This window comes from Mastomys coucha, unplaced genomic scaffold (assembly GCF_008632895.1).
Source record: "Mastomys coucha isolate ucsf_1 unplaced genomic scaffold, UCSF_Mcou_1 pScaffold22, whole genome shotgun sequence".
Lineage (NCBI taxonomy): Eukaryota > Metazoa > Chordata > Mammalia > Rodentia > Muridae > Mastomys > Mastomys coucha.
In genome coordinates this window covers 252,149,664-252,175,303 of record NW_022196905.1, presented here as the reverse complement: position 1 = coordinate 252,175,303, position 25,640 = coordinate 252,149,664, and the positions used below count along the sequence as shown (strand labels likewise).

The 25,640-nt window shown below is 44.4% G+C and overlaps 1 protein-coding gene across 2 annotated transcripts in view; it reads left to right on the top strand.

Annotated features, from left to right (window-relative positions):
- The first annotated feature begins 9,745 nt into the window (after window positions 1-9,745).
- Window positions 9,746-25,640, top strand: part of Adamts18 (ADAM metallopeptidase with thrombospondin type 1 motif 18) — a 151,221-nt gene continuing 135,326 nt past the window's right edge. The window contains exons 1-3 of one of the 2 annotated variants that reach the window (XM_031341504.1): window positions 9,746-10,195; window positions 10,298-10,379; window positions 13,470-13,783. In XM_031341504.1, coding sequence (XP_031197364.1) covers window positions 10,106-10,195; window positions 10,298-10,379; window positions 13,470-13,783 — 486 coding nt within the window. In that variant the 5' untranslated portion in view covers window positions 9,746-10,105. Of the gene's footprint in view, window positions 10,196-10,242; window positions 10,380-13,469; window positions 13,784-25,640 lie in introns of those variants that run through there. The other variant, XM_031341506.1, reaches the window with a different exon arrangement.

Below are 25,640 nucleotides of genomic sequence, written 5' to 3'. Positions count from 1 at the left end.
TAATGCAGATGAGTAAACTTAACCTTTACCTTCTGCACACTTAACATTGGAAATGTCTAATTTGGATAGGAACCTAGTGTCTAGAAGCCTCCTCCTCTTGTCTGTACTTCAGTGCCCATATATACAGCATTATGGGAATAAAGGCTCCCTGTATCGCCATACTAGCACGGTGGGATGAGGGATGACGGAGGACAGAAGATGGTACCGACACTACCACTTAGCCAGCACCTGATCTGACAACCAACTTGATGGTTGGGGTTGTATTAACCAAAGTTTAGGTTGTCAATCGAGCTTAAACACCACACGAGCTGATCTCTCTTGCTCCTTTGATTGTTTGAGACAGTACTTTTTGTTGTTTTCGCCATCTTGTAGATAAGGATGGGGACACTTATTGAGGACAGACCTCTCCTTTATACCCCAACTACAGTCAAGGTCTCATCTGGTTGACTCTAGAACAGTGTGCCTCTCAACCTGTAAGTGGTGGCCTCTTTGTGGGGTTGAATGACTCTTTCACGGGGGTTGTATATCAGACATCCTGCCCATCAGATATTTACATTAGGATTCATAACAGTAGCAAAATTCCAGTTATGGAAATAGCAGCGAAAAGAATTCTATAAAGGGGTCACCGCACCGCAACACCAGGAACTTTAAAGGGTCTCAGCATGAGGAAGGTTCTGAACCACTGCAGTCGAACAACATAATCTGACCTGATATGTCTCTATATTCACTGGAAATTTGGAGCTAATGCAAGTGGGGGCAGTAGCAGGATGGGCAGGGCCTGGGGCTCTGTGTGTCCTTCTTACACCTAAGGGATGCTAATGCTGGACCGTATCCCGACCATGGAGGTGCTGGAGAATGATTGGTTCTCAACTGGCTACTTTTATGTTCACCTGAAGCCAGGGGCCTATAAAAACAACCCCACGGTGTATTCCTAGCCATCCACACATACCTCTGGGAGAGGCACTTGGCCAGGGTGCTCCTATGATATGAACATCATCTGTGGGAGGGAGCTAAAGAAAGTCACAGTTAGTCTCAAGGGATTCATGAGAGCACACAGTTCACCTAGGAAGAGAAGGAAACAAAGACCAGTGTGTTTTAGAGGGTGAGGGAGGGAACAACATGAAGAAAATCTGGGGGATAAAAAGAGGGAGTTGAAACAAAGGAAACAGTTGGCTATGGCTTACAGGCATGTGGAGCCTATGGAGCTATGGAAACTGGTCTTTTAATGAAGCCTTAGCTGATGTTCTAATGTACTTTCTGTTGCTGTGATAACCATAGCCAAAAGCAGTTTAGGGAGGGCAGGGTTTATTTGCTCTTACAGCTTAAATCCATCATGGAGGACCAAGGCAGGAACCTGCTCAAGCAGGAACCTGGAGGCAGGAATTAAAGCAGAGATCATGGAGGAATGCTGATTACTGGCTTCTTGACCCCCTGTCCTTCCCATACCCCAACTTGACTCTTACCCCTTCTTATATGGCTCAGGCCTACCTGCCTACAGACAGTCCTGCCTACAGTGGGTTGGGCCCTCTTCCATCTATTAGCAATTAAGAAATGCCTCAAGAAATGGCCACAGGCCAATGTGATGGAAGCAATTCCTTAATGGAAGTTCCCTCTTTCCAGGTGATTCTGGAATGTATCAGGTTGCAGCTGCAGCTACCTATAACAGTGGGCTGACTTATTTTGTGCTGGATTTAGTGGGCTGGGTGGGTCTTCCTTCTGGTTTCCATGAAGTATATTACCAAGGCATGCCCATGGCCGTCCTGCTCTTGGTACTAGGAGCAGAGACACCTGCTTTAAAAAGCTGGCAGCAGAGTTGGATGGAGCCTGGTGGCCTGACAGAGGCTGGGGAGGAACCAGCAACTGTGGGTACCTTTGGAAATGTGTTTCATTCAGCCAAGTCTAGTCAGAGCAACTAAGGTATTCAGCCTAGATGAGGCACTTCCATTGTTAAGTCCTACAGGATACAGATACAAATGGCCAGGAATAATACAACTGGGTTTGGATGCTGAAAAATGAAACCTGAATTACTTAAAAGGCAGATTGGGGATTACTTGTCTCTGTCTCTGTCTCTGTCTGTCTCTCTCTTTTTACTTTTTAACTGCCTTTACCCAGGAGTCTGGGCTCCTGGGAATTTGGGATAGAGATGGAGTGTGCTCGCTGGTGTGCACTCAATGCCTGTGAGGTTTCCTGCATTTCAGATATATCAGCAATAAAAAAGTCCTCTAAATCTTTGGAAATATGTGTCTAGAGCACAGGAGAAATCTGAGCTGGGATAACAAGTCTGGGAGTTACCAGCTTGTGGTGTTGCCAAAATTCCTTCTCTGGGAGAGACTTAGAGTCCCCCCACCCTCGGCCAAACTCCCCAGGTCCCAGTGACAACCTGAGATACATTCCATCAAAGTTCACTCTGGGAACTGATGAGGTGACTGGGCTTACAGTGCAGTGGGTGAGAAGTCACAGGCAGGAGCAGGGGTGATCTAACAGGGAATACACTAGAAACTCTGCACCCAGCATTGATGATGGCTTTCCCATGACCATGTAGATGGAACCTCCTCTTTCATCCTTCCTCACCTATATCCTCTAGACTCTTCCCCAAGACACAGAGGTCATGTGCAATTGTGCCAGAATTGTACATATCTGGCTTGGATAGAGTATCCAGCAAATAGCTGGATACTCAGGTGAGGGTCCCATGAGAGAGAGTCAACAGTCAACAAGTCGAGCTGCGTAATCTTTGGCAATCAGGCCCAGGGAACTCCTCAAGATGGCAGTACTATGTCCCAGGCCTTAGACTTGTACTCCAGATGGAGATTGTACTCTTATGAAGAAAGAGAATGAGAAAGTCACAAATCCATGGTTATCAATCTTCAAAAGACATAAAAGCAAAGAATTGGTGAATCCAAATTAAATGTGACAAGAAAAATCAAAAGAGGACAGTGGACTGGGCAACTGAGGCTGGGAGGCTTTTCGAGAGAGTCAGCAGCTTTCAGTGTCAAATGCTACACCTCTACATTTTAATTATTTCATCTTTATATGTGGGGTGCATGTGTGTGCATGCACATGCATGTGCAGGCGCCCATGAGTGCAGGGGGGGAAGAGGGCGTAAGATTCCTTGGAATCTGGAACTGGGATGATAGTTTGTAAGCTGCCTACCGAAGCTGGTGAAAATGTAACTGGGGTCCTCTGAAGGAAGAACAAGTGTTATTCAGTACTGAGCCCCTTCTCCAGCACATTCAAATGAGATTCCTCTTTAAAGAAGATGAGCCGTGCCAGTGGCTGGCTCACTCTCCCAATTCTGTCTGTCTAGATTTTTTTTTTTTTTTTTTTTTTTTTTAGGTTTTTTGAGACATGTTTCTCTGTGTAGGCCTGGCTGTCCTGGAACACACTCTGTAGACCAGGCTGGCCTCAAACTCAGAAATCCGCCTGCCTCTGCCTCCTGAGTGCTGGGATTAAAGGTGTGAGCCACCACTGCCTGGCTCTGTCTACAATTTTTAATGGTTGTACTTGAACACTTCCTATTTATCTATACTTATTAGGTTATATGTTTTATTGCACTTTTTATTTGAAGGAAATGTGACTATGAGTAGGGAATCATTGCAGGTCAGTGAGTAGTGAAAGGTCGTGCCTATCTTCCCTGCCTACCTGCCCTGCCCAATGAGCTTTCCCAATGAGCCCTGGAGTAGATGGCACACATGAAAAAGATGCTGGTTAGCCATGGAGATGGTTCAGAGGGTTAAGAGATGATTGCCAAGTCCGTTGACCCGAGTTCAATCTCCAGGATCTACACAGTTTAGAGAGGTAGACTCCTGCAAGCTGTCCTCTGTGTGTCCAGCAGCCACCCCAATACCACAAAGTAAATGAAGAAGTATAAAATTGGGTAGATCGATACCGGTGAAAGAATATAGCAGGTCTTCTTTGAGTTCATCTCTTGGGCCAACAATTTTCTTCAACATGAAAGCATTACTATATGTAAACATGTGTGTATATAAATATATATTTACTTTAATTACAATTAAAAACGATAGGTTTCATTGTAACACTTTTATACAAATTCACTGACCCACTTGGCCTCTCTTACTTCCCCTTGTACATCCCCTGAAAAATCCCACTTAAGTATTAAGTGTTATGTGTGTTTGTGTGTATTATATTCTATGTATGAGACAAAATGTGTGATGTTCACTTTTCTCCCCAAAATACAATTATCATGTCCTACAGATTTAGACATGCCTCTAGCATAGATTAAAATGCTAGGAAGTAAGTGATAGATTTGAGAGAATGAATTCTCCTCTCCAATCCCCAAATCCAATCAAACAAGCCAGTCATATCAGTTCTTACAACTCATTGCTTTGTGCTACAGGGAGGTACTAAGCTTCCTCTACATGTATAAACATAGATAAGGATGAATCTGGAAGTGTGGAATCCCATTCAGTAGGAAGTGGCACTGGCATCCAAACAGAGGCGGAAGTAGAGTGGGTCCCAATTACTGTTTTGTAATATATTTAGTTACATCGGAAACCCAGACACACTTAATTGGACTATTCACAGTGATGCCAAGAATGTATAGTTACAACATTGTTCCAGGTGATTCTGATTAATGGTGGTTACCAGTCCCCACTGCTCCAGGCCCGAGGCTCAGGGGGAGCTCGTATCTAAACTCCCCCTGGTGCATGATGGGTAAAGAAGGAGAGAATGGTGCCTACACACAAAAGGTGTTTGTCCTTCCTAGGTGGCTTGATAGTTTCCAGAGCTTTTGAAAAGGACGTATTCCACTCTTCCACGAGCTCCAAACTTGGCCTTGAATTTGTTTGTGGAAATAAGTAGCCTCGTTTTAATTCTACCCCTTTAGCCTCTGGCAAGCAAGGAACTTTTAATAGTAGAGCTTGGGAAAGGGCTAAAAATAGAATTAGGGAAGCAAGCACACCACACGCAGAGTAAGATCCACAGTGGAAAACAGAGAGAGGAGACCTTCTGATACAGGTAACCAGAGAGTCCTGGTTCGGTGTCTATAGAACAAGAGAATAAAATGTAATGCCAAATTGAAGGTGAGAAGGATCCACTGGGAATTCTTCAATCACGAGTTGATTGGAGAGTAGGGGCACAGCAGAAGAGATGGACTTCGTAGCATCAGGAATGTAAGGTAAGTGTTTTCCTGCCAAGCCACACCCTCTGTCCTCTTTCTACTGTTTATTTTGAGATCAAGTCTCACTAAATTGCCCAGACTGGCCTTGAACTCGCAATTCCCCAAGTTAGCCTCCCAGGTAGCTAGAATTACAGGCCTCCATGCCCAGGCCTGACTTTCTAAGTTGTTCTGGATGACCTCTAGTTAGAAAAGTAGATGTTAAACTCCAAGGTTCTTCTGTCTGCTACACTGCTGCTAATTTGTTATAAAAGGCTACTGTCTTCGGTTTGAATTTCGTCTTTTGCATTCCTTGTCTTTTGGAATAATTTGGTTATAAAGGAGGCAGAGTCAGTAACTCTCTTCCCTCCCCACCAATTTTGAGGACAACTTTGTTACCTAGGCCTCATCTCTGAGATGCTGCCCAGGAAGTGTTCCTGCTTCTCAGGTCTCCAAGGAGATACATCCATATCAAGGTGGAATTTCCATGGGGGAAGGAAGAATTGTTATGTTTATACTCACGTGTGGTGGTATGCTCGTGGGTATGGGTGCATGTGTGTACAGCACACATGTAGAAGTCAGAGGACAACCTCGGATGTCCTCCAGATCTTTCCATTCTTTCTACCTTCTCTTTGGGACAGGGTCTCTTCAATGGCACATCTCCCAGGATAGCTGTCTAGTGTGCTTTGAGAGATCCTCCTGTCTTCAGCTCTAATCTTGGAACACACAATTACAAGGACTACAAACTCTGCATTACTTCACCCTGCTTTTTACAGAGTTTCTGGGGGTCTGGAATCAGACCCTCACTCATTTGAGGGTCTAAACATCTGCCTAGTGCCCAGTGTCTGGACTTTCTTTTTCCCTTGGCTACTGGGCCGAAATAAATCTGGTTTTGGTTTCTCCTTTCCATCACTTGAAGATGGTGGAAATTTCCTCAAGAGATGAATGTCCAGAAACCTCGAGATACATACCTGTTCAGTGAAACCTAGCAAGTGATTTGATACAGCTTTTGAGAGGCTAAGCAGTGTCCCCCACTGTGCCTATAGGAGAGGTGAAAGTCACGAGGTGAGGTGGCTAGTCAGGAAGCTAACCATGGTGAGCTGGGAAATGGTTCACTCTATGGGAAGGATATGTGTACCTTTATGGATTTGGGACAGTGGGCAGTATAAACAGCGGATATGGTTTATTTTATATTTCTTGATCTGGACAGGAAGAGATATATTACCAAAGACATAGTGCTTTGCAAAATAAGAAGGTTAAGTTTATGTCACTAAATATAAAACCAACAACTAGACTTTACCATTGATTTTAAAGCAAGGGTAATAAGGAAAAATAAATTTTTTTTCTCTATGTCAAATATTTCTGTTTTCCATTTTTTTGCCTTTAGCTCTTCTTCCACATTTGAATATCATTTGCATACCACATTCTGGGCTAAGATCAAAAACATCTATTTGCTTCTTATGAACTTTAATGGTTATTACAGTGTTTTACATTATAGTTTTAAAATCAGCTAAACATTTCAAAGTACTTTTAAATGATTTAGAAGTGCTTCAAAATCCCCATTTTCAAGGATGGACATCATGCTGATGACTCTCTGTCACCATCTAGAGGTAGTAGAAACATATTGCAGGCCCAGTTCTTAGGAAACTCAGTGTCTAAAGTCATCCCAGAATTTGCAAAAACAATTTGCAAATGTTTGTGTATCCACTCTGCAAGAGAGATTGGAGACTTTTGCCTGTACATGCAATTGGAATTTTGATTGCTATATTCATAGTGTTACAAGAAATGAACTTCAGTCTGAGATCAGTTGAGTTGAACTGGAAAGACACCAAGGTAGATGAACCACCTACATTAGTTAGGTCCATAAGGAGGCTGAGGACCTCATTGGACGGGCACTCAATGACTCCATGTTGAAAGAGAAGTGATTAAGATTAGGAACTACACTTTGCAGTCATGTTCTCTCCCAGGTAAGCCCTTCCTCACCTCCACCCTAGGAAGATCTGGATGTCTGTCCTAACTGTGTATATGTGGTGGTTAATTTTGACTGACAGTTTGGCAGGATCTAGAATCATCCTGAGGTGAGCCTCTAGGCATGTCTATGTGGCCATTAGCAATCTAGAAGATTGAACTAATTGCTGAGGTGAAAACCTCAGTCTAGATGCAGTTGGCATCAGGCCACAGGTGGATTGAATCTCAGATTGAATAGAAAGGAGATAGTGCCTTCAATAAGGGTATCCATCTCCCTGCTTCCTGTCTGTGGATACAATGTAACCAGCTGCCTATCTCTCCCAACCGCATGAATTGTATCCCTTGTAACCATGCAGCAATACAAGCCCTCCTACCCTTACACTACTTTGAGGGTACTTTGTACTTCTCAGTCCTGAGAAAAGTAGCTGCTTCCTAGTGATACTGGTATGTAGTTGGTAGAGTCCAGAGGGAGACTGCTAAACACTGGATGTTTATAATGCACAGGGGAGTCCCCAGAACAAATGGTTGCCCATGTCCAAATGTGGTAGTGCTTAGACTGAGAATATGCAATTTAGAGTTGTTTCCTTGGATTCTAACCTCGAACTTAGTCACAAAAAGAGGGGGCCTGAAGTGATGTGGATAATTCTTGTTGCAAACTCATCTTAGTCTGTGGAAGAACATTAGCTGGGGACACAATTATGATCTGATTGTGGGTAGATCGTCTGTTCCTCCAGTTTCCTTTTGAGTTTATTTGGTGCTGTGACTTACAACATCACTGATTCCAGTCCTCCTTTCTGGTTCAGTCTGTTGGTTAGTGACATGGTAGGGTGACTTTTTTACTCCATGTCTTTGATGTCTAATTTTGTTTAGTGTCCAGTCCTTCCATGAAGTCACCTAAGGCATTATGTCACCCCATGTCCTAATCTGCTGGATGCTCATCTCTGGGTTCTATACCCAATGGATCCTGGTTCAGCAATGTTGGCAGTTTTGATGCATATGTAAGTTTCACTTAACATATTATACAAGGACACATCCCCTGCTCTTACTTTTAAAGCCTATTTGTGAAATGCAAAAATAAATACTTAGTTCTTACAGTAACCTTTAGATATAGCATGATGATTCCTGTTTAACACATTGTAGGACAGGGGCCCCAGGAAACTTCAGTGATTACAGAACACCTGATGTTTCTCACTTGGAAGCCACACCTCACCCTTCCAGCAGATAGGTGCCACATTCTGTCTCTACAGCCCAAGTTTACCATTTACTCACTGTTGCATCAGTGAGCTAGACTGTGTATATTGACCTATCGCTTCAAAGACTGACATGGACCTCATTTAACTGCTATTCAGGGAACTGAGCAGGGTTGTCTCCCATTACCACCCTTGGTCTAAGATCTATCATGGCACACTCTGATGCTGGCAATAGTAACCTAACTTTCTCCTCTCTGTCTTGCCTCAGTAACCCTGATTGGTCTACATGCTCAACAGGCTTCCCATTGACTGATTTTTGGAGCTGATATATTCCCTACCTACACACAACACACTTTCTCTGAAATCTAATGCTTTCCTGCATTCAATATACCTGCAGACTGTCTCCTGCCAACACTACAGGGTCCTTCTTACCTAGACACCAAATGGTTTTGTCTCTGACCTTGTTTGACACACTTGCATCATAGCAACAAACAACAACAACAACAACAACACCCTTTCCTACTTCAGTCTCTTCATGTAGACCTACTGTTTGTGACCCCCCCCCCATGGCATCTCTAAAAGATGTCTCATGTCTGACAAGTCTTCTCCCTGCCTCCCTCCCTCCTCTCTCACAACTTCATTCTTTCTGGCTTAAGAGCCCGTTTGTCCTCCTTAAAGATACTTGCAACCACATATTTCTATTTCTGTTGTACTGTAGCTAAGCTGCCCAATGAAGGTCTTCTTCCTCTGGCCTGTGAAAAAGTATTTTCTTCCTCACTACAAACTGCAGAGATCAAAAGAATTAAATAAATGCACTGAGGAAATGGCTAGCCATACAGAATAGGTGGTACCGCATGCCCACCGCAAGCTGTTTCTTAGGGCTAATACAAAGGGGTTTGGGTGTCTGGGGACAAGATTCAACTTGTCAAAAAGAGAGCTTGGAAAAAGCCATCTCAGAGCAGGGGTGTGGGAGGAGGGTTCATACACTGGGGACAGTGACTAGTTATTCACTGCCCACTGTCCATTCTTCAAGCCGCTCTAGATGGGCTAGTTGCTGGCAGGATGCTAGGCAGCAGGGTGATCTTAAGAGCATCCAAGCTTCAGGTCTTACATCTCTTCATCAAAGGTTCAGGGTTCCCACCTGGTCAGGACAGGGTCAGGGATGTGGCACAAGGGAGAACTGCACAATGTTTCCAGCAAACCCTGGGTTTCTTCACCCTGTCACCAGAAGACGTGCCCCAAAGTCACGCCTCTTACCTGAGCCTCCAGCGTCTCAGCTCATCTCTCTCTGCTCTTGAGCTAGGATCTCAAGGCGGACCCTGAGGGCTTCCCTCCCTCTCCTGGCGGTGCGTCTGTCCCTCCCTCCCCCTGACTCCCACCCGGCCTCCCCGCCCCCTCTGTCCCCTCCCTCGGAGCCCAGGCCCAGAAATCCCACGCCCTTTGCTGCACAGGAGCTCGGACGAACCCGGGGAAACCTCGGGTCGCCAATCACGGCGCGGAGGAGAGGCGGGCGCTCGGCTCCGGCTCGCTGGGGGAGCCAGCTGGCGCTGCTCTGTGCGAGCCGCACACAATCACTCTGACACCACCACGCGCCCAGACCCGCGAGCATCACCAACAGAGCTTCGTAGCCACGGGCGCTGCAGACCCGGCTCTAGGAGCCCTCTGCACCCCAAAGCATCTCAGGCCCGCGTGGCTAGAGCAGGGAGGAGGCTCGCAGGCTCCCGTGGTGCTGTGTGAGCGGCGGCGGCGACTCGCACCTGGCGCCACACCTGGGGCTCCGCTGCCCTCGGGGGACAATGCGCGCCTGCCGCAGTCGCCGCGTCCGCACCTGACCATGGAGTGCGCCCTCCTGTGCTTGTGCGCCCTCCGGGCCGCCGGTCCCGGGCCGCCGTGGGGCCCCGCGGGACTGGGGCGTCTGGCCAAGGCAGGTGCCACCACCGAGGGGCGCGCCGCACAGCGGGGACGAGGGAGGCGCCCGCCTCGCGGCGCTGCTCACGCGGCGGTGTCACCCTTTTCTTTCTTGCAGGCGCTCCAGCTGTGCTGCCTCTGCTGTGCTTCGGTGGCCGTCGCCTTAGCCAGTGACAGCGGCAGCAGCGGATTAAATGATGGTTCGTATTTGCCCTCTCTCCGGGTACTCCACCATCCCCGAGGGCTTCCTCCTCGCACTCTGGTCCCCTTTGTGTTAAAGTGAGACTTGTTAGGAAAAGGCCCACCTCCTAACCTGGCAGGTGTGTGCTGTCTGAGCAAAAGGCTCCCTGGTTGGAGAGGGGAAGCGAAGCAAGGTCTGTGAGCTTATCAGAAAAATCAGTGCCTCGAGCTGCGAGTCTCATAGATGAGAAAATAATTTCCCTCTTTCACAGATGGCTTGTTAAGAAAAATAAATCCGAACTTAAGTAAGAAATTAGAAAGGAAGTGGGCACCGGGTGGGGAATTGATAAAAGGCTCCTTCGTTTCCTTCCTCCGCTGGGAAAGCCACAGATTGAGGCTTGAGAGGGGTGAGCGCCGTCCCCACCCCCCACCGCAACTCCTGTTTTCCCTACTGCTGGTTTCCCACTGTACTTCCCTCTTCACTGGATGCCCAAAGATGTCTTCTTTTGGTGGAAAGTCCTAGCACAAGGTGCATTAAGTCCTTTTTAAAATTTATTTATTTATTTATTTATTTATTTATTTATTTATTTATTTATTCTGTCTCTAAAGTCCCCCAGCTTCAAAAATCCAGCACACGCGCTTCGGTTTTTCTCATTTATTAACTCTCCAGAACTCCCACAGAGAGAGAGCGAGAAACCCTTGTTCTCAGTGTTTCCCACTAGCTGCAGGAGGACAATTGATGTTTGCCCAGGGCTCTTTAGCAAGACCTTACAGGCCAACATGGATTTCTGGGGATTCTAAATGTTTCATCTTTGTAAACTTGAGTCTTCTTGTCCTGATGCAAGGGCTCATTCTGGGACTGAAAACTGCTAGAATTATGGGCAAAAGCTTCCGGAGGAGAGTGGGTCTTCTGGGGACAAGAGACCCAGAAATGCACTGGTCCATTCAGAGCCTATGGTTTCTAAAACTTCCCTTATATTCCACCAGGATCTCATGGCCAGGGAGCCCTTCTGTCCCAGGCATGGCCCGTAAGGATCTCTTTATTTTGTTTTTGGAGGCAGAGTTTCATGTAATCTAGCTACTGAGATGACCTTGACCTTAGAATCTCTCTACCCCCACCTCTTTACTGCTGGTGTCACCGGCATGCCCCACACACCTGGCTTATATAGTGATGGGAATTAAACCCAGGGTCATGATGTCTGACAAGAACTCTGCCTACTGAGCTCTATTTCCCAGCCCCTGGTAGGGCCATTAGTAGCTAGCATAGCACAGGACAGCATTTTTTTTTTTTTTTTTTTTTTTTTGGACAGGGGACCTCTCAATTCACCCTTTCCAAGACAGGACTGAATGTAATCAACAGCCTGTATGTTCCTCTCTTGGAAACAAACTTGTAGCAGGTGTCTGGGGCAGGTAGGGTGTGAAGGGTCTGGCTAACACTCCCACATGATCTTCCAAGTAAGAGCAGGTGGAGTTTCAGATGGCAGTGCATAAAGAGGTAAGAAACACACACTGGAGAAACTTTCTGGACCATATGTCAGAAAAGGTTATTATGTAGTTAGGTATGACTGGTAGATAAAAATGGGTTTTCCCTTTAATTAAAAAAAAAGGAAAGAAAGAAAAAGGCTGGCTTTAATCAAAAGCTACATACCTGCAGAGCAACATATCAGGAATTTTTGAGAACTAAAAACGCGTGCTGCTCAGTTTTAAGGGAAAAAAAGGGAAACACATTTTTTTTTCTTTTATTTTCTGAAAAATATGTCAATGATAGGGTGTTTCTAGTTTCAAGGAGAGAGGGAGAAAATGAGAGAACCATAAAAGAGTTGGCCACACCTTAAAAGTCACAAATGGTCCAGAAAGAAATAGGGCGTGTTATTGACATGTTGAGTGTCTTTGCTAATCAAGCCCAATTAGAATACAATTTGAGTATCATATCGATCCCTACACAGTATGAGACTCCCTGATTCCTTAGCATCTTCTGTTCTTATTTCATTGTTTCTGTTCAAGGAAGGGAATCCCTCTCCCCGCCCCCCTGCCAGCCCACTTTCTCTTCTGCAAGCCAAGGACCCAAGTGACTCAAACATGCCTCTTAGTTGTTCGGAATTTTTCTAAACACTTTCCAAATTAGTTTCCCATTCTGTGCCTAGAAAGTGGAAACCCAGAAGATTTTTTTTTTTTTTCAATTCACACTGGGCACGCTCCACATCATCTTCTGGGACGATGCTTTTCAATTCTAATGTTTTGTGAAAGAAAGCAGCATACTGGCTTTCCTCTTTCCCACAGCAAATTGTTTCCTCGCTGCCCACCTCCTACACACCCCCAGATCACACAGCAATTAGTGCTGCTCAGGGGAGCCAGGGGGAAGGCATTTTTAAACATGCCTTTCCAGGTGTCCCTGATCCTCCACACGCCCTCCAACAAGTCTGAGCAGTTCAAAACATCAGCCTCTATCTAGGATGCTTTTGATGGTTTGGAGGCATGTTTTCTGCCGAGGTTGTATTTTAGGCCTGAGATTAAACAGGAGAGTCCCCGGTGGAGGCTTCATGAGACACGAAGGAAGATCCAAATGCTGGCATGAGTAGCTGGGTGCCCCTTGTTAGTGAGCCAAGGGAATCATCAGAAACAGCATATTTTGTGAGTCATTCACAGTTTAAACTCCACCAGGAAAGTTTCTAAGTTCGGCCTAAACAAGGCTATCCATCAAATTCACCCTTTATACTGATTTTTGTCAATAATAATAATAAATTACATATGATTCTTCATGGCTAATATATGAAGAGTCCCTGTATTTCTTTTCAGACTGAGAATTGACCTTTCACCCAAATATCCTTGAAATTTATCAAAGTTGCACTTAGCTTTTAGTTTTTTTTTGTTTTTTTTTTTTTTAATGCTAGGCAAGTGCTGGACCCCTGAGCCCCAGCCCCAGCTGTAGCCTCTGTAGTTTAAGCTGGCAGAGCCTGATCGCTCAGAATGCGATGCACGTGAACCTGTCTGACTTCTCACCATTAGGTGCATGGAACAAGGTTTTCTGTGAGCTTTGGGGCAGGCTGCTGGAAAGTGGCCCTTTGGCATCCTGGGCTCTGGGTGCTGACAGCTAAATTTTTCCATTACAGATTACGTCTTTGTCATGCCAGTAGAAGTGGACTCGGGCGGGTCATATATTTCACACGACATTTTGCACAACAGGAAAAGGCGATCCGCACATGGTGCCAGCAGCTCCCTGTACTACCGCTTTTCAGCATTTGGACAGGATCTACACTTAGAGCTTAAGCCCTCGGCGATCTTGAGCCGTCACTTTAGAGTCCAGGTACTTGGAAAGAACGGTGCTTCAGAGACTCAGGAGCCTGAGGTACAGCAGTGTTTGTATCAGGGATTTATCAGAAATGACAGCTCATCCTCTGTTGCTGTGTCTACGTGTGCCGGCTTGGTAAGTCTGCCCTGCTCTAATGGAGCTCGTTCTTTCGTGTTTTGTATAACTTGAATGAACAGATGTCCAATGCATTAAGCTCCCTCTAGCCAACTCTACACATTTGCACTGTCAGCTCTGATATGTATAATATTATGGATAATTATAAATTAGATTAATTGAATTAATCTAATCTGGTCTCTGGGAGCAAAAAAAAAAAAAAAAAGAAAATATAATAGAACTTTAATGAGCATTTAGAACATTCTTTTGATGTTTAATAGCCTGGGCCCTTTCATTCTCCATGTTTGAGACAATCCCCAAGGAAATTAATTTGATGGATGCCATTCGCTTTGCAACGTCTTGGGAGACCAGGCATTCTATAAATCTAACTGGCTACATTCATCTTAGTTTGCTTTGAAAGGGGAAAACTGAATTTTAATCTAAAATTGTGTTCAGCAGCCTGAGTTAGCCTACCTTCAACATGCTGGAATTGGGGGTGAGGGAAGTTCCTTGAATTTTCTTTTGAAATTCTGTTGATAGTGTAGTACTTACAGAAGGCATCCTCTTAGAACAGGAGAGGATGTGTGGTACTGGCAAGATAACGCATGGCACCCTCGGAGCAAGACATTTAAAAGCCCTTGGGACAAGCCCAACTTCCTTTCTGTATAATCTTTCTGTGTCAAACACCAGGCCAAGAATATCCATGTAAACGATATTCAGAATCCAATCAAGTATACAAGGCAGTAAATGACACCCTAGGCTTTCATTTCATGTTGAGATGGAAAAATGTCTCAGACTGACAGCAGAGTTGGGATTGGAGACACACACGTGGTGATCATGCTGTGGCATGGGTGGAAGAAGGAAAATTTGAGAAAGCCCAATTGGGAGTTACTTGGTGATGTGCACTTGGGATGCAGCTTGACTAAGCAAGAGGTGTGGCTTTGGGGGTGGGCTGGGGTGAATGAGGGCTCTCATATTCTCAAGGGTTAAGATTTTTTTAGTTACACTTCTTTTTCCCACATGTTGCCCTGAAATCTAGCCAAAAACCATAACCACAGACATGCTGTTCTTTAGTGTGTTTAAATTACAAAATAAAACGAGTTAGCAATACCCAGCTAATCTCAATTCATTTGAATGATGACGGTCTCAGAGATTCCCTGGGTGTTATGACATGGTTACACACATGTGTACACACCATGCGTGGATATATCTTAGTTTCCATCCTTTGGTATGTGTGTGTGTGTGTGTGTGTGTGTGTGTGTGTGTGTGTGTGTGTTGAGTCTTCTGCTGGGTTTTGGCTTTCTCCTTGTGTTTCCCACTCTCTGCCTATTCCAATTTCCAAAAATCTTCCAGGGTACTCCCTCCACCACAGAGCCTTAAACCATCTCATTCCAAATACTCAAAATGAACAGTTTCGAACCCTGGTCGGTTCTCACTATCGAACCAGCACCAACTAGTAGGGTTCTGCTTGTACCTTTTGTTTCCTCATCTCTAAAACCAGGACTATGGCTGACGAGTTATCGCCGTAGGTAAGGATGCTTGCTGTCAAGCCCCATGACCTAGGCTCAATCCCCTGGGACACACATGATAGATGGAAGAGCCAACTCCTCTGACCTCTGCACGAATGCTGTGGCATACTCAAACCCACACACATACGCCAGGTATACAAAATATATAAAAGTGTTAGATGTTATAAAAAAAAATAGACATAGTCAGGGAGATTTCATCCCAGGCTTACAGACAGGGAATGATTTATGTGTGGCACGTGCTCCGTTAGTCTCTATATCTTTGCCTTCTTACAGAATGTTGCCTCTCCACATTCAGCATTCAGAGATGCTGCTCTCTGGGAGGGGTAGGAAGTCTGACTCGCTAGCTCCAGAGTAGACATCAGGTTCTCTTTTCTAGGGGAGAGGTTCACTGTTGAACTGGGAACAAGTTACCAGCTAAGGCAGAAGATCGAAGAGGTTAAAAACTCTCCAGCTTCCACAAGTGTGAAGAAATAAGTGACATGGGGGGTCTGCTCTGTGGAAGGCACAGGTTGTCCCTGCTCTGCAACAAGCAGGTGTATGGACTTCCCTTCACATCACTGGGCCTTGGTTTGCTCTCTTAAGTGGTGTGAGATGACCTCTAAGATTTTTATAATTTCCAGGCACCTGGCTCTAGTGATCTAATTTTGTCACCTCCTTAGAGCCTACTTGTTAAGTTAGAAGTAGGGAACGGCCAAATTTATTTGTCCCGAGTTTGCTACTATCCATTTCCCATTCCCCCATAAAACATGTAGGAAATTCAGCAGACCAGTAAGAAGCAAAGTGAGAGAGGATGGAGCTCTCACTAGCAAGTGGTGATCCTGATCCTGATCCCTATTAATTGGGTAACCTTGTGTTCAAGGGTAATCTCTGCATAGAAGTGTTAAAATGCACATACAGAAAGATGAAAAAAAAAGTAATTGTATAACTTGATTAATGTTCACAAAGTTTATACCTATATATATATGAGCCTAAATCAAACAGACATTGTTAACTACCCCAAGAAGGGCACTCAGTTCTTCCTTCCTTCCTGTCCACCATTGCCCTAATAAAATTTGTGGTTTATTTATGCGTATTGAAAATTGTTGCTTAAGTAGAATCATAATGTACTTCCTGGTATGATGATTTGCTTGTTTGTTTATTTGGTTGGTTGTTGTTGTTGTTGTGTTCTTATTCTGTTGAGTATGTGACTAAGAGTCAAGTAGCTGTGCTCCTGGGGTAGGCGTAGGTGAAGCTTTAGCAGGTGCTGGGAATCAGGTATCCAAAATGGCTGCACCAGTGTCCACTTCTTCACCCAGTAGTATGTGGGAGCATTCTGGAAGCTTCCTGTTCTCACCAGCACTTGATACTATCTGCCTTTCCCATCTCACTCATTTTACAAGATGTAAATCGGGTACCACATCACAGCCTACATCTTTCTGATGGCTAATGGGGTGAACTGCCACCTTCAAGCTTATTGGCCACTTATGTGCTTTCTTTAATAATCTCTTTGATATATACAGACAAGATACAGAATGCATCTCTGAGACTTTCTCAGGAACTAGAAACAAGGATTCTAAGCAGAACACCTTGATAGTATTGCCACTCTACTGTGGCCGTCAAACTCTGACATCATCTATTTTGTTTTGAAAAAGCAAATCACATGAGAGCCACTAAAGTCACCACAGTAGTAGATGTGCACATAGGAGAACAGCTCCGTCTTCCCTCTTCTAAGCTACCTTAAGATAATGGTACACATTGCTGGCCAAGAGGGAGGCTCAATACCCCCCTAAGGTTAACTGACAGCTACGGCGATGGTTTCAGAAGATTGTAGATGTTCCAAAAGTTCAGCAGATGGACTGGTGTCACCTGTTGGAGTGACTCCTCAAAATGTTAACACGCCAGAAGATACATGGTGTTCTTCATCCGTTAATGCAGACACTTAACAGGATGTGGATGGCCCTGTGAGATGAGATACCTTCATGTAAAGTTTCTATCTTGGGGTTTCTTTAAGAGTCGGGCCAGACCGTTGCCTTCAGGATCACTTTAGATGTGATAGCCATGTCTCAGCGAGTCACAGAATGTATTAGGGAAGTAATCAGCCGCCTTTAAATGATCTGGCAAAATTCCAACAGAACAGCCTGCTCCTACCTAGCTAGCCTGATAGGGAAGCCTCAAAAGAAAATCCGAAGGGCAGTAAAATCCTAGTAGTGAAGTACATGTATTTTTTCTTGTAGGCAGGAAGGTAGGCATCCACCTCCAGTTGGGATGTTTGCTAGCAGGGGATTTCCCTGAACAATTCCCTGAACAGTGTTTAAAATATTTCTAATGCTTTTTTTTCTTTGCTTTTTCTTTTTTTTCTTTTCTTTTTTTTTTTTTTTTGAATGTATACTTACCATACCAAGCTGACAGAATTCACTTTAAGGAGTTCAGTGGCTCTTCCCTTTACTTTCAATCATGTATAGAACGGGAGCAAATGAATCTTGCCCGCCATTAAGTTTGCATGCCACTCTTGGCTTTTAATACCAAATGATTGTTCTGGGTCACTACTACCCATTCTGCCTGGTGACCTTAAACTCAGTGAGCGTATTGGAACGGCAGCCTTGGTCACAGATTTGTGGGGTTACATAGTAAGCTAGTCAGTAGCCGCCTGCCATATCTGTCCTCTCTCCTCTTCAAAGCCTCCTCCGTCCGCCCTCTACCATGATGAGGAAGGTCATGACCGCCAGCAAGCCCAGGTCCCCAGAAGGGAGACCTCACCTTGCTGTCAAACTGCAGCCTACTCTGGAATCTCACCTGCGTTCCTTAATTCTATCTTCTGTCAGACTTTGCCTTTCTTTGAAAGATTTTAATGTTTTAAAACACTCTACTTTCAGGATCCTTAAAAAAATATAAGTGACTGTAGAGTATGACCCTCTTGATTAGCTTTGTCTGAGGTGTTAAAAATGTGGACTCCTTTCCATAAAACTGAAGCTTGGGCCCAGGCATGTAATATGTTTTCTGAATGATTTTGCTGGGTTTTAGTATTTGAGAACTAGTAAACTGTGAACACTTGTGTTTGGGAATGGATGGGGAAGCCACGTTGGTTCCTTCATCCAATGACTATCGCTTCTGTCATGGCAGACACTTTTCTGAGCACAGCAGGTAAAACTCTGAATGAGGAGGACACAGATGCCATGAACACACCCTGACAGAAGTGTCTAACGTTTTATTTAAAACCAAGACGTATTTTTATTTTATGGGTATTGAGTTAGTACCTGTGTGTGTACAGTGCCCAAATTAGCCGGAAGAGCCTGTTGGATCTCTTAGAACAGGAGTCACAGGCAGTCATGAGCTATCACATGGGTGCTTGGAATCAAAGCAAGGTCTTTTACAATAGTATCAAGTATTCTTAACAGTTGTGTGTTGCTAAACCATCTCTGCAGGGGAGTGTCTAGTGTTTTGAAACTGTAATAGGACATCGTTCATCTATAAAACCTATGCTTTTCCATGTAATCCAGTTTTACACACACACACACACACACACACACACACACACACACTCACACATACTCACACACACTCACACACACTCACTCACAAAACGACCTGATTTTTTTTTTTAAGGTAAATGTAAGATTCCTAGCTCTGCTTGGCTACATATAGCCCATGGGCTGTGGATTAGACGCACCTGGAGGAGAAACAGCAAGGGCCTCTTAGATGTAGAAATTCCCATCTTAACTCTGCACTAAGCTGTGGCTCATCAGAGCTCAGGAACAAAGAGCCCACAAGCTATAGCTTCAGAAAAGGGAGAGGCTGGGCGAGGTGGTACCAGACAGCACCCCACAGCACTGCAGTGTGCACCAGCATGTCCGTGAGTCAGAGAGTCCTACATCACTGACAGATGTTTAATTCCGTTTAAACCTAAATTTTTCTCCAGCATGTTTGGTCATGGGTATTTTTTTTCCCTCTGAAGAAGATCTCTTCATAGTTTCCTCGAGACAAGACAGCCATGGAAACAGTGCTTTGCCCCAATTTTGTATTGGAATTTTTGTATAATTTTGAGTGAAAATAACCTCTAGGGACAAGAACTTCATGGTCACTAGGCTTAAGGGAAGGCATGTAGGCTGTTTATAAATGCCCCATGTAGCTGAGGAAGATCTTGAAGTTCTGATCCCTTTGCCCCTAATTCTTGAGTGCTGGGATGGCAGAAATGCATCACCATGCCTGGTTTTATGTAGTGTTAGCAATTAAGTTCAGGACTCTGTGAATGCTACCCAGGAACCCTATCCAAGGAGCTACATCCCAAGCCATTTCCCCTGTGTGTGACAGAGAGAGACAGTGAGTCTTACCTGGCCCAGGTTGTATACAAACTTCCTATGTAACTGAGGCTGACTTTGAAGTTCTCGTCCTCCTGTCTATAGCTCTGGAGGTGTGCCACCACATCTGATTTTCTGTGGTACTGAAGATTGAAGCCAGGACTTTGTATGAGCTAAGAATTCTGTCAACTAAGCTATGCCCCTGGCCATTCCATATCTTTAAACACACTTAACATGCATTTTGAATCTCTAAACGATGAAATCGGTACTGGCCTGACCAATGTACATGTTTAAAAAAATGACTGACATATTAGACATAGTATTCCCTGTTTCAGCATACGAGAATAATTGCTAGACCTAAGGTCATTTGCCTTTTCTTTGTATCTGACCTGTCTGATGGCCATGTGTTTGTTCTAGTTGGAGATAATATACTTTGGCTTAATAAACTCAGTCTAGACTATGTTCTGTTCTCTACATGTCTGTCAAGTGAACACACACACACACACACACACACACACACACACACACACACACGGTCACTGACCTCGTGTGTCTGTTCAGCTCTACAGTGCATGGGTCTGCTGACTTGATAACTTCTGCAGAGGCTAGCTGACCACAAGGGAAGGCTGCTTTGCCATTGGTTCTGAATCTTCTGTCTGGTATTGGCTCTTGGTCCTTGCTCCCAACTATATCACAGGCTCCAGCAGAGTGGTTACAACAATCAAGACTGCCCTTAAGAATCCCTTCCAGCGGGGATCCCCTGTGTCCCATCCAACTTTGCCGCTTGCTCTCCTTTGGTTTCTCTTTCCTTTGTCTGCTCTGTGGCCTGCTGCCTGATGTCACATGTGTCTTTTCTTCAGTGGTGGCCTTTGCAGCCTGTGACTGCTACAGTGACCATTCTCAGGAGAGCTTGGGTCCCTGCAAGGAGCTTTCGAAGCACTTGGATATGAAGAGGCGGCAGGGAGCTTTGATGTCTCCTTTTCAAAAGTATTTTATAACTCCGAAAGCTGTCACCGAGTTGTCCATTGCTAGCCACTGCCTGCCAAGTTATCTTTAGAAAGCCGATTTCCATTCATGAAAGGGCTGAAGTTAAATGCCCCTAGCCGGTGGTTCTGCCGCTTTGCAGGGTCTCGCTGCTGGCTAGCAGGGGTTGTTGAATTACATCTACCCACTTGGAACTTCATGGTCACTTGAGAGGATCATGTGAAATTAAAGATTAGACTGGGTTGTATTTGCATGTTTTTAAAATACAGGCTGACCCAAATCAAAGATGTTTTCTTAGGCTATTATTCAATTCATCAAGGGTAAAAAGACCCTTTTATTTTCTTGGCTTTTTTTCCCTCTGTGTTCTCCTAAGACATGATTTGTGAATAGAATTATTTGCTTTTATCAACGCTCTGAGCAAAAGGCCAAACCAAATTTAAAAAAAAAAAAAATAATTTTTTCCGAAGACTAAAGCTCTTGCAGGGGTTGGGGGAGTAGGACTCTGGAGTAGCTAAGATAAGCCTGAGGGGTCTCCCATGAGAGTTGGAAGGGCCCAGCCTCCCTCTGTGTTGCCTGCCTGTCATAATATAGCCATTAAGCACCATTCCTTCTGGATAACTCCGCTGGCCATATCTGACTCCAGGGCCCTTGCTGGGGGCATCCTGAACATCCTGGGCTTGGTTCCTGGAGCCTCAGGTTTTTCATCTCTTCTGTAGAAATGGCCGCTGGCAGAGGGTGAGGAAGAGGGTGGTTTAAGTGCTGAACTTGTCACACAGTAGCTGTTCTGCTGGATTGTTGACTTTGAACTAGAAGGTGGTCTGGGCAGGAAATGGCCATTGAACTGTTCCCCCCACCTCCCCCAAATCCTGAAGCCTTTCCAGGCAGGCCTGTCAGAACAGGAAAAGAATCTCTTTGGTGTTGGCAACCCTTTTACTGTAAAAGTTGGGAATCTTGGGGGCTGGGGGGAAGGAAACATTGTTTCAAGGAAGAAAGAATAAAAGAAGGAAGCCAATTGAGGGTAGGGTGAGGAGGAGGAGGAAGAGGAGGAGGAGGATCAACACATAGATCACAGTTCAGATTTGTGTGTTCAGACTCCGAATGCTCTGCGCAGGCAGGCACATCACTCACTGTGAGCTTGTGTACTGCACTGTAAGCTGATAGGACTTCAGTAGCAGGGCTCACGTATATTTGGTGGCAAGAAAGAACCTGTATGGATGCTCAAGATGGTGCTCCCTGCAGGATCCAGTTCCCTAACATAAAAATCAAATTTGGTAAGATCCCAGGCTTTCTTGAGTGCTAGTGTGGCGCCGCATTTTCAGAACATAAGTTGAAACCAGTCAGCACCCACCGGGGCCATTTTTGAAGCTGTCTGCTTTTCTAAAATACAAACACCCATTTCACCCAGAGCTGGCAGATTATTCAGAAGTAGGACTTGAACCTTTGGGTTGACTTTTTCAAGTCTTTCTGAGGTGCCTGGTTAACAAAGAAACAAAACAAAACAAAAATGAAAAAGAGAAAAGATTTGTCACTTTAGACCTTAAATGCTGGAGTGCTAACTGGCACTTAAGTATTGTAAAAACCTGTTGCTTGCCCTGTCTTCCTCCTAGTAGCCCAAGTGCAGGCACTTTTGTGAATTAATGTTTGCATCAATAATCATTACTTTTCAGTGATGTAGAGATTACCTGAACTGCTTAGGACTGCATTGTTTAGGTCATTTTATCTCTTATATACATACATATATATATATATATATATATATATAGTATTATTATAGATAGATATAGATATATATGATATAATATATATGTATGTATAATTGGTGTATGTATAATTGCATGTATGTATGTATGTGTATGTACATAGAATTAGTTACTTTTCTACCACTCTGATAAAAATGCCATGAGCAACATCACTTATAGAAGGAAGGGTTTATTTGGATTTATGGTTACTGACAGATAAGACAGGGAATCATGGCAGCTGAAACAGCTAAGAGCTCACATCTTGAATTGCAGGCAGAGATCAGGAGGAGTGAACTGGGGATGAATGGCATGAGGCTTTGAAAGTTCAAAGCCCACCTCCAGTGATGAACTTTCTCCAGCGAGGCCACACCTCTCAAACCTACCCAACCAATAAGGCCTACAGGGTACTAAGTGTTCAGATACCCGAGTCTATGAGAGATATCTCATTCAAACTACACACACACACACACACACACACACACACACAGAGCTATATGCACACATGACAGACACATATGTATAGGCATGTATGTATATGGATGCTTATGTATATAAATGTACATCTTTTTAGAATGGCTTTACTCTATCCTTTCTATCCCTTTCCCATTCCCGTTCCCCACAACTCTCTTTCTCTTCCTCCCTCCTTTCCTTCCTCCTCTCTTTTCATCTTTTCTACCCCTTTCTCTCTCTTTCCATCTCCTTCTTCCCACCTCCCTTCCCATTCAGCCAAGCTGGGTCCATTTAGATCATCCAGCTGTGTACTCTCTACCCTACTCTATTATCCTTTCCTCCTCTTGGCCTCCTTCTGCAAACAGGGCCTCCTGAGTTCCAGGTGGTTCAGACACCTCACTGGCTTCCTGACTTATTCACCTCACCTGACTTTTCCATCCCTAGAGCCACCGATGTGTCACAGCTCAGAGCAGGTATGTGTGGTCTAGGCTTTATTTGCCTTTACAAAGACTTTGAGACTTCATTGAAGGGATGGCTGTGCTCATCAGAACAAGAAGAACACAAAATCCTTCTTCTTTTTCTTTGTATGTTCATGGGTGAGTTAACCAGAGGGGTTCTGTGTGTGCTGTATATTTAGTGTGTGTGTGTGTGTGTGTGTGTGTGTGTGTGTGTGTGTATGGTTGCATTCACTGACTTTTTATTGAGGTATCTTTGTCATAGTAGTATGCAGATTTTTTTGAAAGACCTGTTTTTGGAGTTATTTCAGTTTTAAATTTTGATCATTTTCATACCCTCCCCCAACTCCTCAATGATCCACTCCCACTCCCTTCTCACCCAATCTACTGTCCTCTTAAAACACACAGCAGTCCAGTCCAACTCATGCTGCCCAAAGACTCCTAGGCGTGGGCCATCCCCTTGAGTGTGATCATCTTATCACGGATCACATGCTAAGAGAAAATGAGCTCCTGCTCACTTTGTTGCTCTCAGCTGCTAATAGTTTCTCATCCAGAGGTCGGATTCTATGCTTAACTTCCGCCCTGCAACTTGGTGTTTTGTCTGGCTTGAGCTTATACAGGTCAGGTTCATGCTGTCACAACTGCTGTGGGTTCAGATGTGTCACTGTCCTGCTGTGCTCAGAAAACATCGTTTTATTATTCTGGCTCTTTCTACTCTCCTCTCTTTGGAGATGATCCCCAAGTCTTGGTCAGTATGCTTATATCTGTTTTGGTTTTGGTTTTGCTGTTGCTATAAAACTAAGTATGTATCTTCAAGTCTCTCAATTGCATACAGAACTGTATTTTATAGGAGGGGTTAGGGCAGTGAGCCCCTTCTTTACAAAACCCTGACATATCAGATACAGGATATTAGCTTTAGCCAGGGGCAGGGTTGGGGGAGTTAAAATGCTCTTATTGGCATGTGCCACCAAGCGCCATTGTCATTATAACCCTAATAGTTCAAGATGCAAGTCTGAAGAGAACTCACTTCTTCCTGTTTTTGCATGGACCCAAGAAGACAGTGGCTTCAAAGAGCTCCTGCCAGCAGAACATATGAGCTGGAAAATCGCATGGTTTCCCACCATACGCAATAAACAATTCAAGAAAAAAATGGCGCTGATTAAATCTTGGAAGTCCAAATATAAACAGGCCTAATGATAGTACTACACATTGAGGCTTTCATGACCAAAAATATTTGTTGGCAGTTCATATACAACACTGTCTACAAACTCAGTTTTGGTTACATCAAGGTTACATCCCAGGAAAAGTGTGTTCCCACAGTTTTTTGGGGTTTTTGTTTTTGTTTTTGTTTTTGTTTTTTTGCCAGTTATAGAGCAGAATAGAGTGGAATGCTCTTACAGAGGTCTGGTGAGTGTTCAACGCAGACAGCGTGGCAGCCTCTCCTGAAGGGATGGCTTTGATGTATCTAAGGCTTTTACCTTCAGGAGGATTCTTTTGATGGCTTATTCATGCCACTCAGCTTTGAAATATACAATCTGCCCTTTTCACCCATCAGTCACAGGGACATGCCTTTGGATATAAATTAGATGTGGCCATCACTGATTTATGAGGAGCCAGCTATGTGCACAGCCTCCTTGGAGGGGCAGAGCTTGAAGGGTTGAGATAAGCTGGTAAAGGGGTTTATGTTAGCCAACTCGCCAGGTTCTGTAACAGAGCAGACGTTAGTGTCCTGAGGTCCGTCCTCCTGTGAGCCTACAGTCCCTCATCTGCATTCTGTGTTTTACTTTACCGCTTCCAAGGAGGTATGTGCAGACTAACTCAGCATTGATTTCTCTGTGAGCAGATATGATCACAAATCATTTGTATTGTGGATGAGTCTGTGGGTCTGTTTTATGCATGTCAAAGATAAGATTGAAGTTAAATATGGCTTACATGTCCATCTCTGCAGCCTCTTAGGAGGTCAGGGTTTTGCAGCCATCATTTTGCAGTAAAGCTCGTTGGCATGGGATAAATTCCTGTCTTGTCAAAACCTTTCTTCTGTGTGTAAGATGAATATGAGCTGGTACTCCACGCTACATGCTTAAGACTGCCTAGAACAGCTGGTGGTTTTGAGTATAGACAGTTGAAAAGACTGTGCTCTTGTTTAGATCCTAGTCCAGACCCCAGAAACAGAGGGTTGGGAGTTATCCACACACCAAGACATCTGCAAACTTTAAATTTTTTAAATCAGCACAATCTTTTAAAAATACTCTAGGTAATTCTAACACAAAGTCAACTTTGAAAGTCTCTCATATAGGTAAATACTCTGTACTTTAGACACCTCAGCACCTCAGAAGTAGCTTGTGATGAGAGACTGACATGTCTAAATGCCTGAGTTCTGGAACTCCCCCACACCCCCCCCCCACTAGTGATGCAATTTTGAGGAAATGATTCTTTTGGATACCATT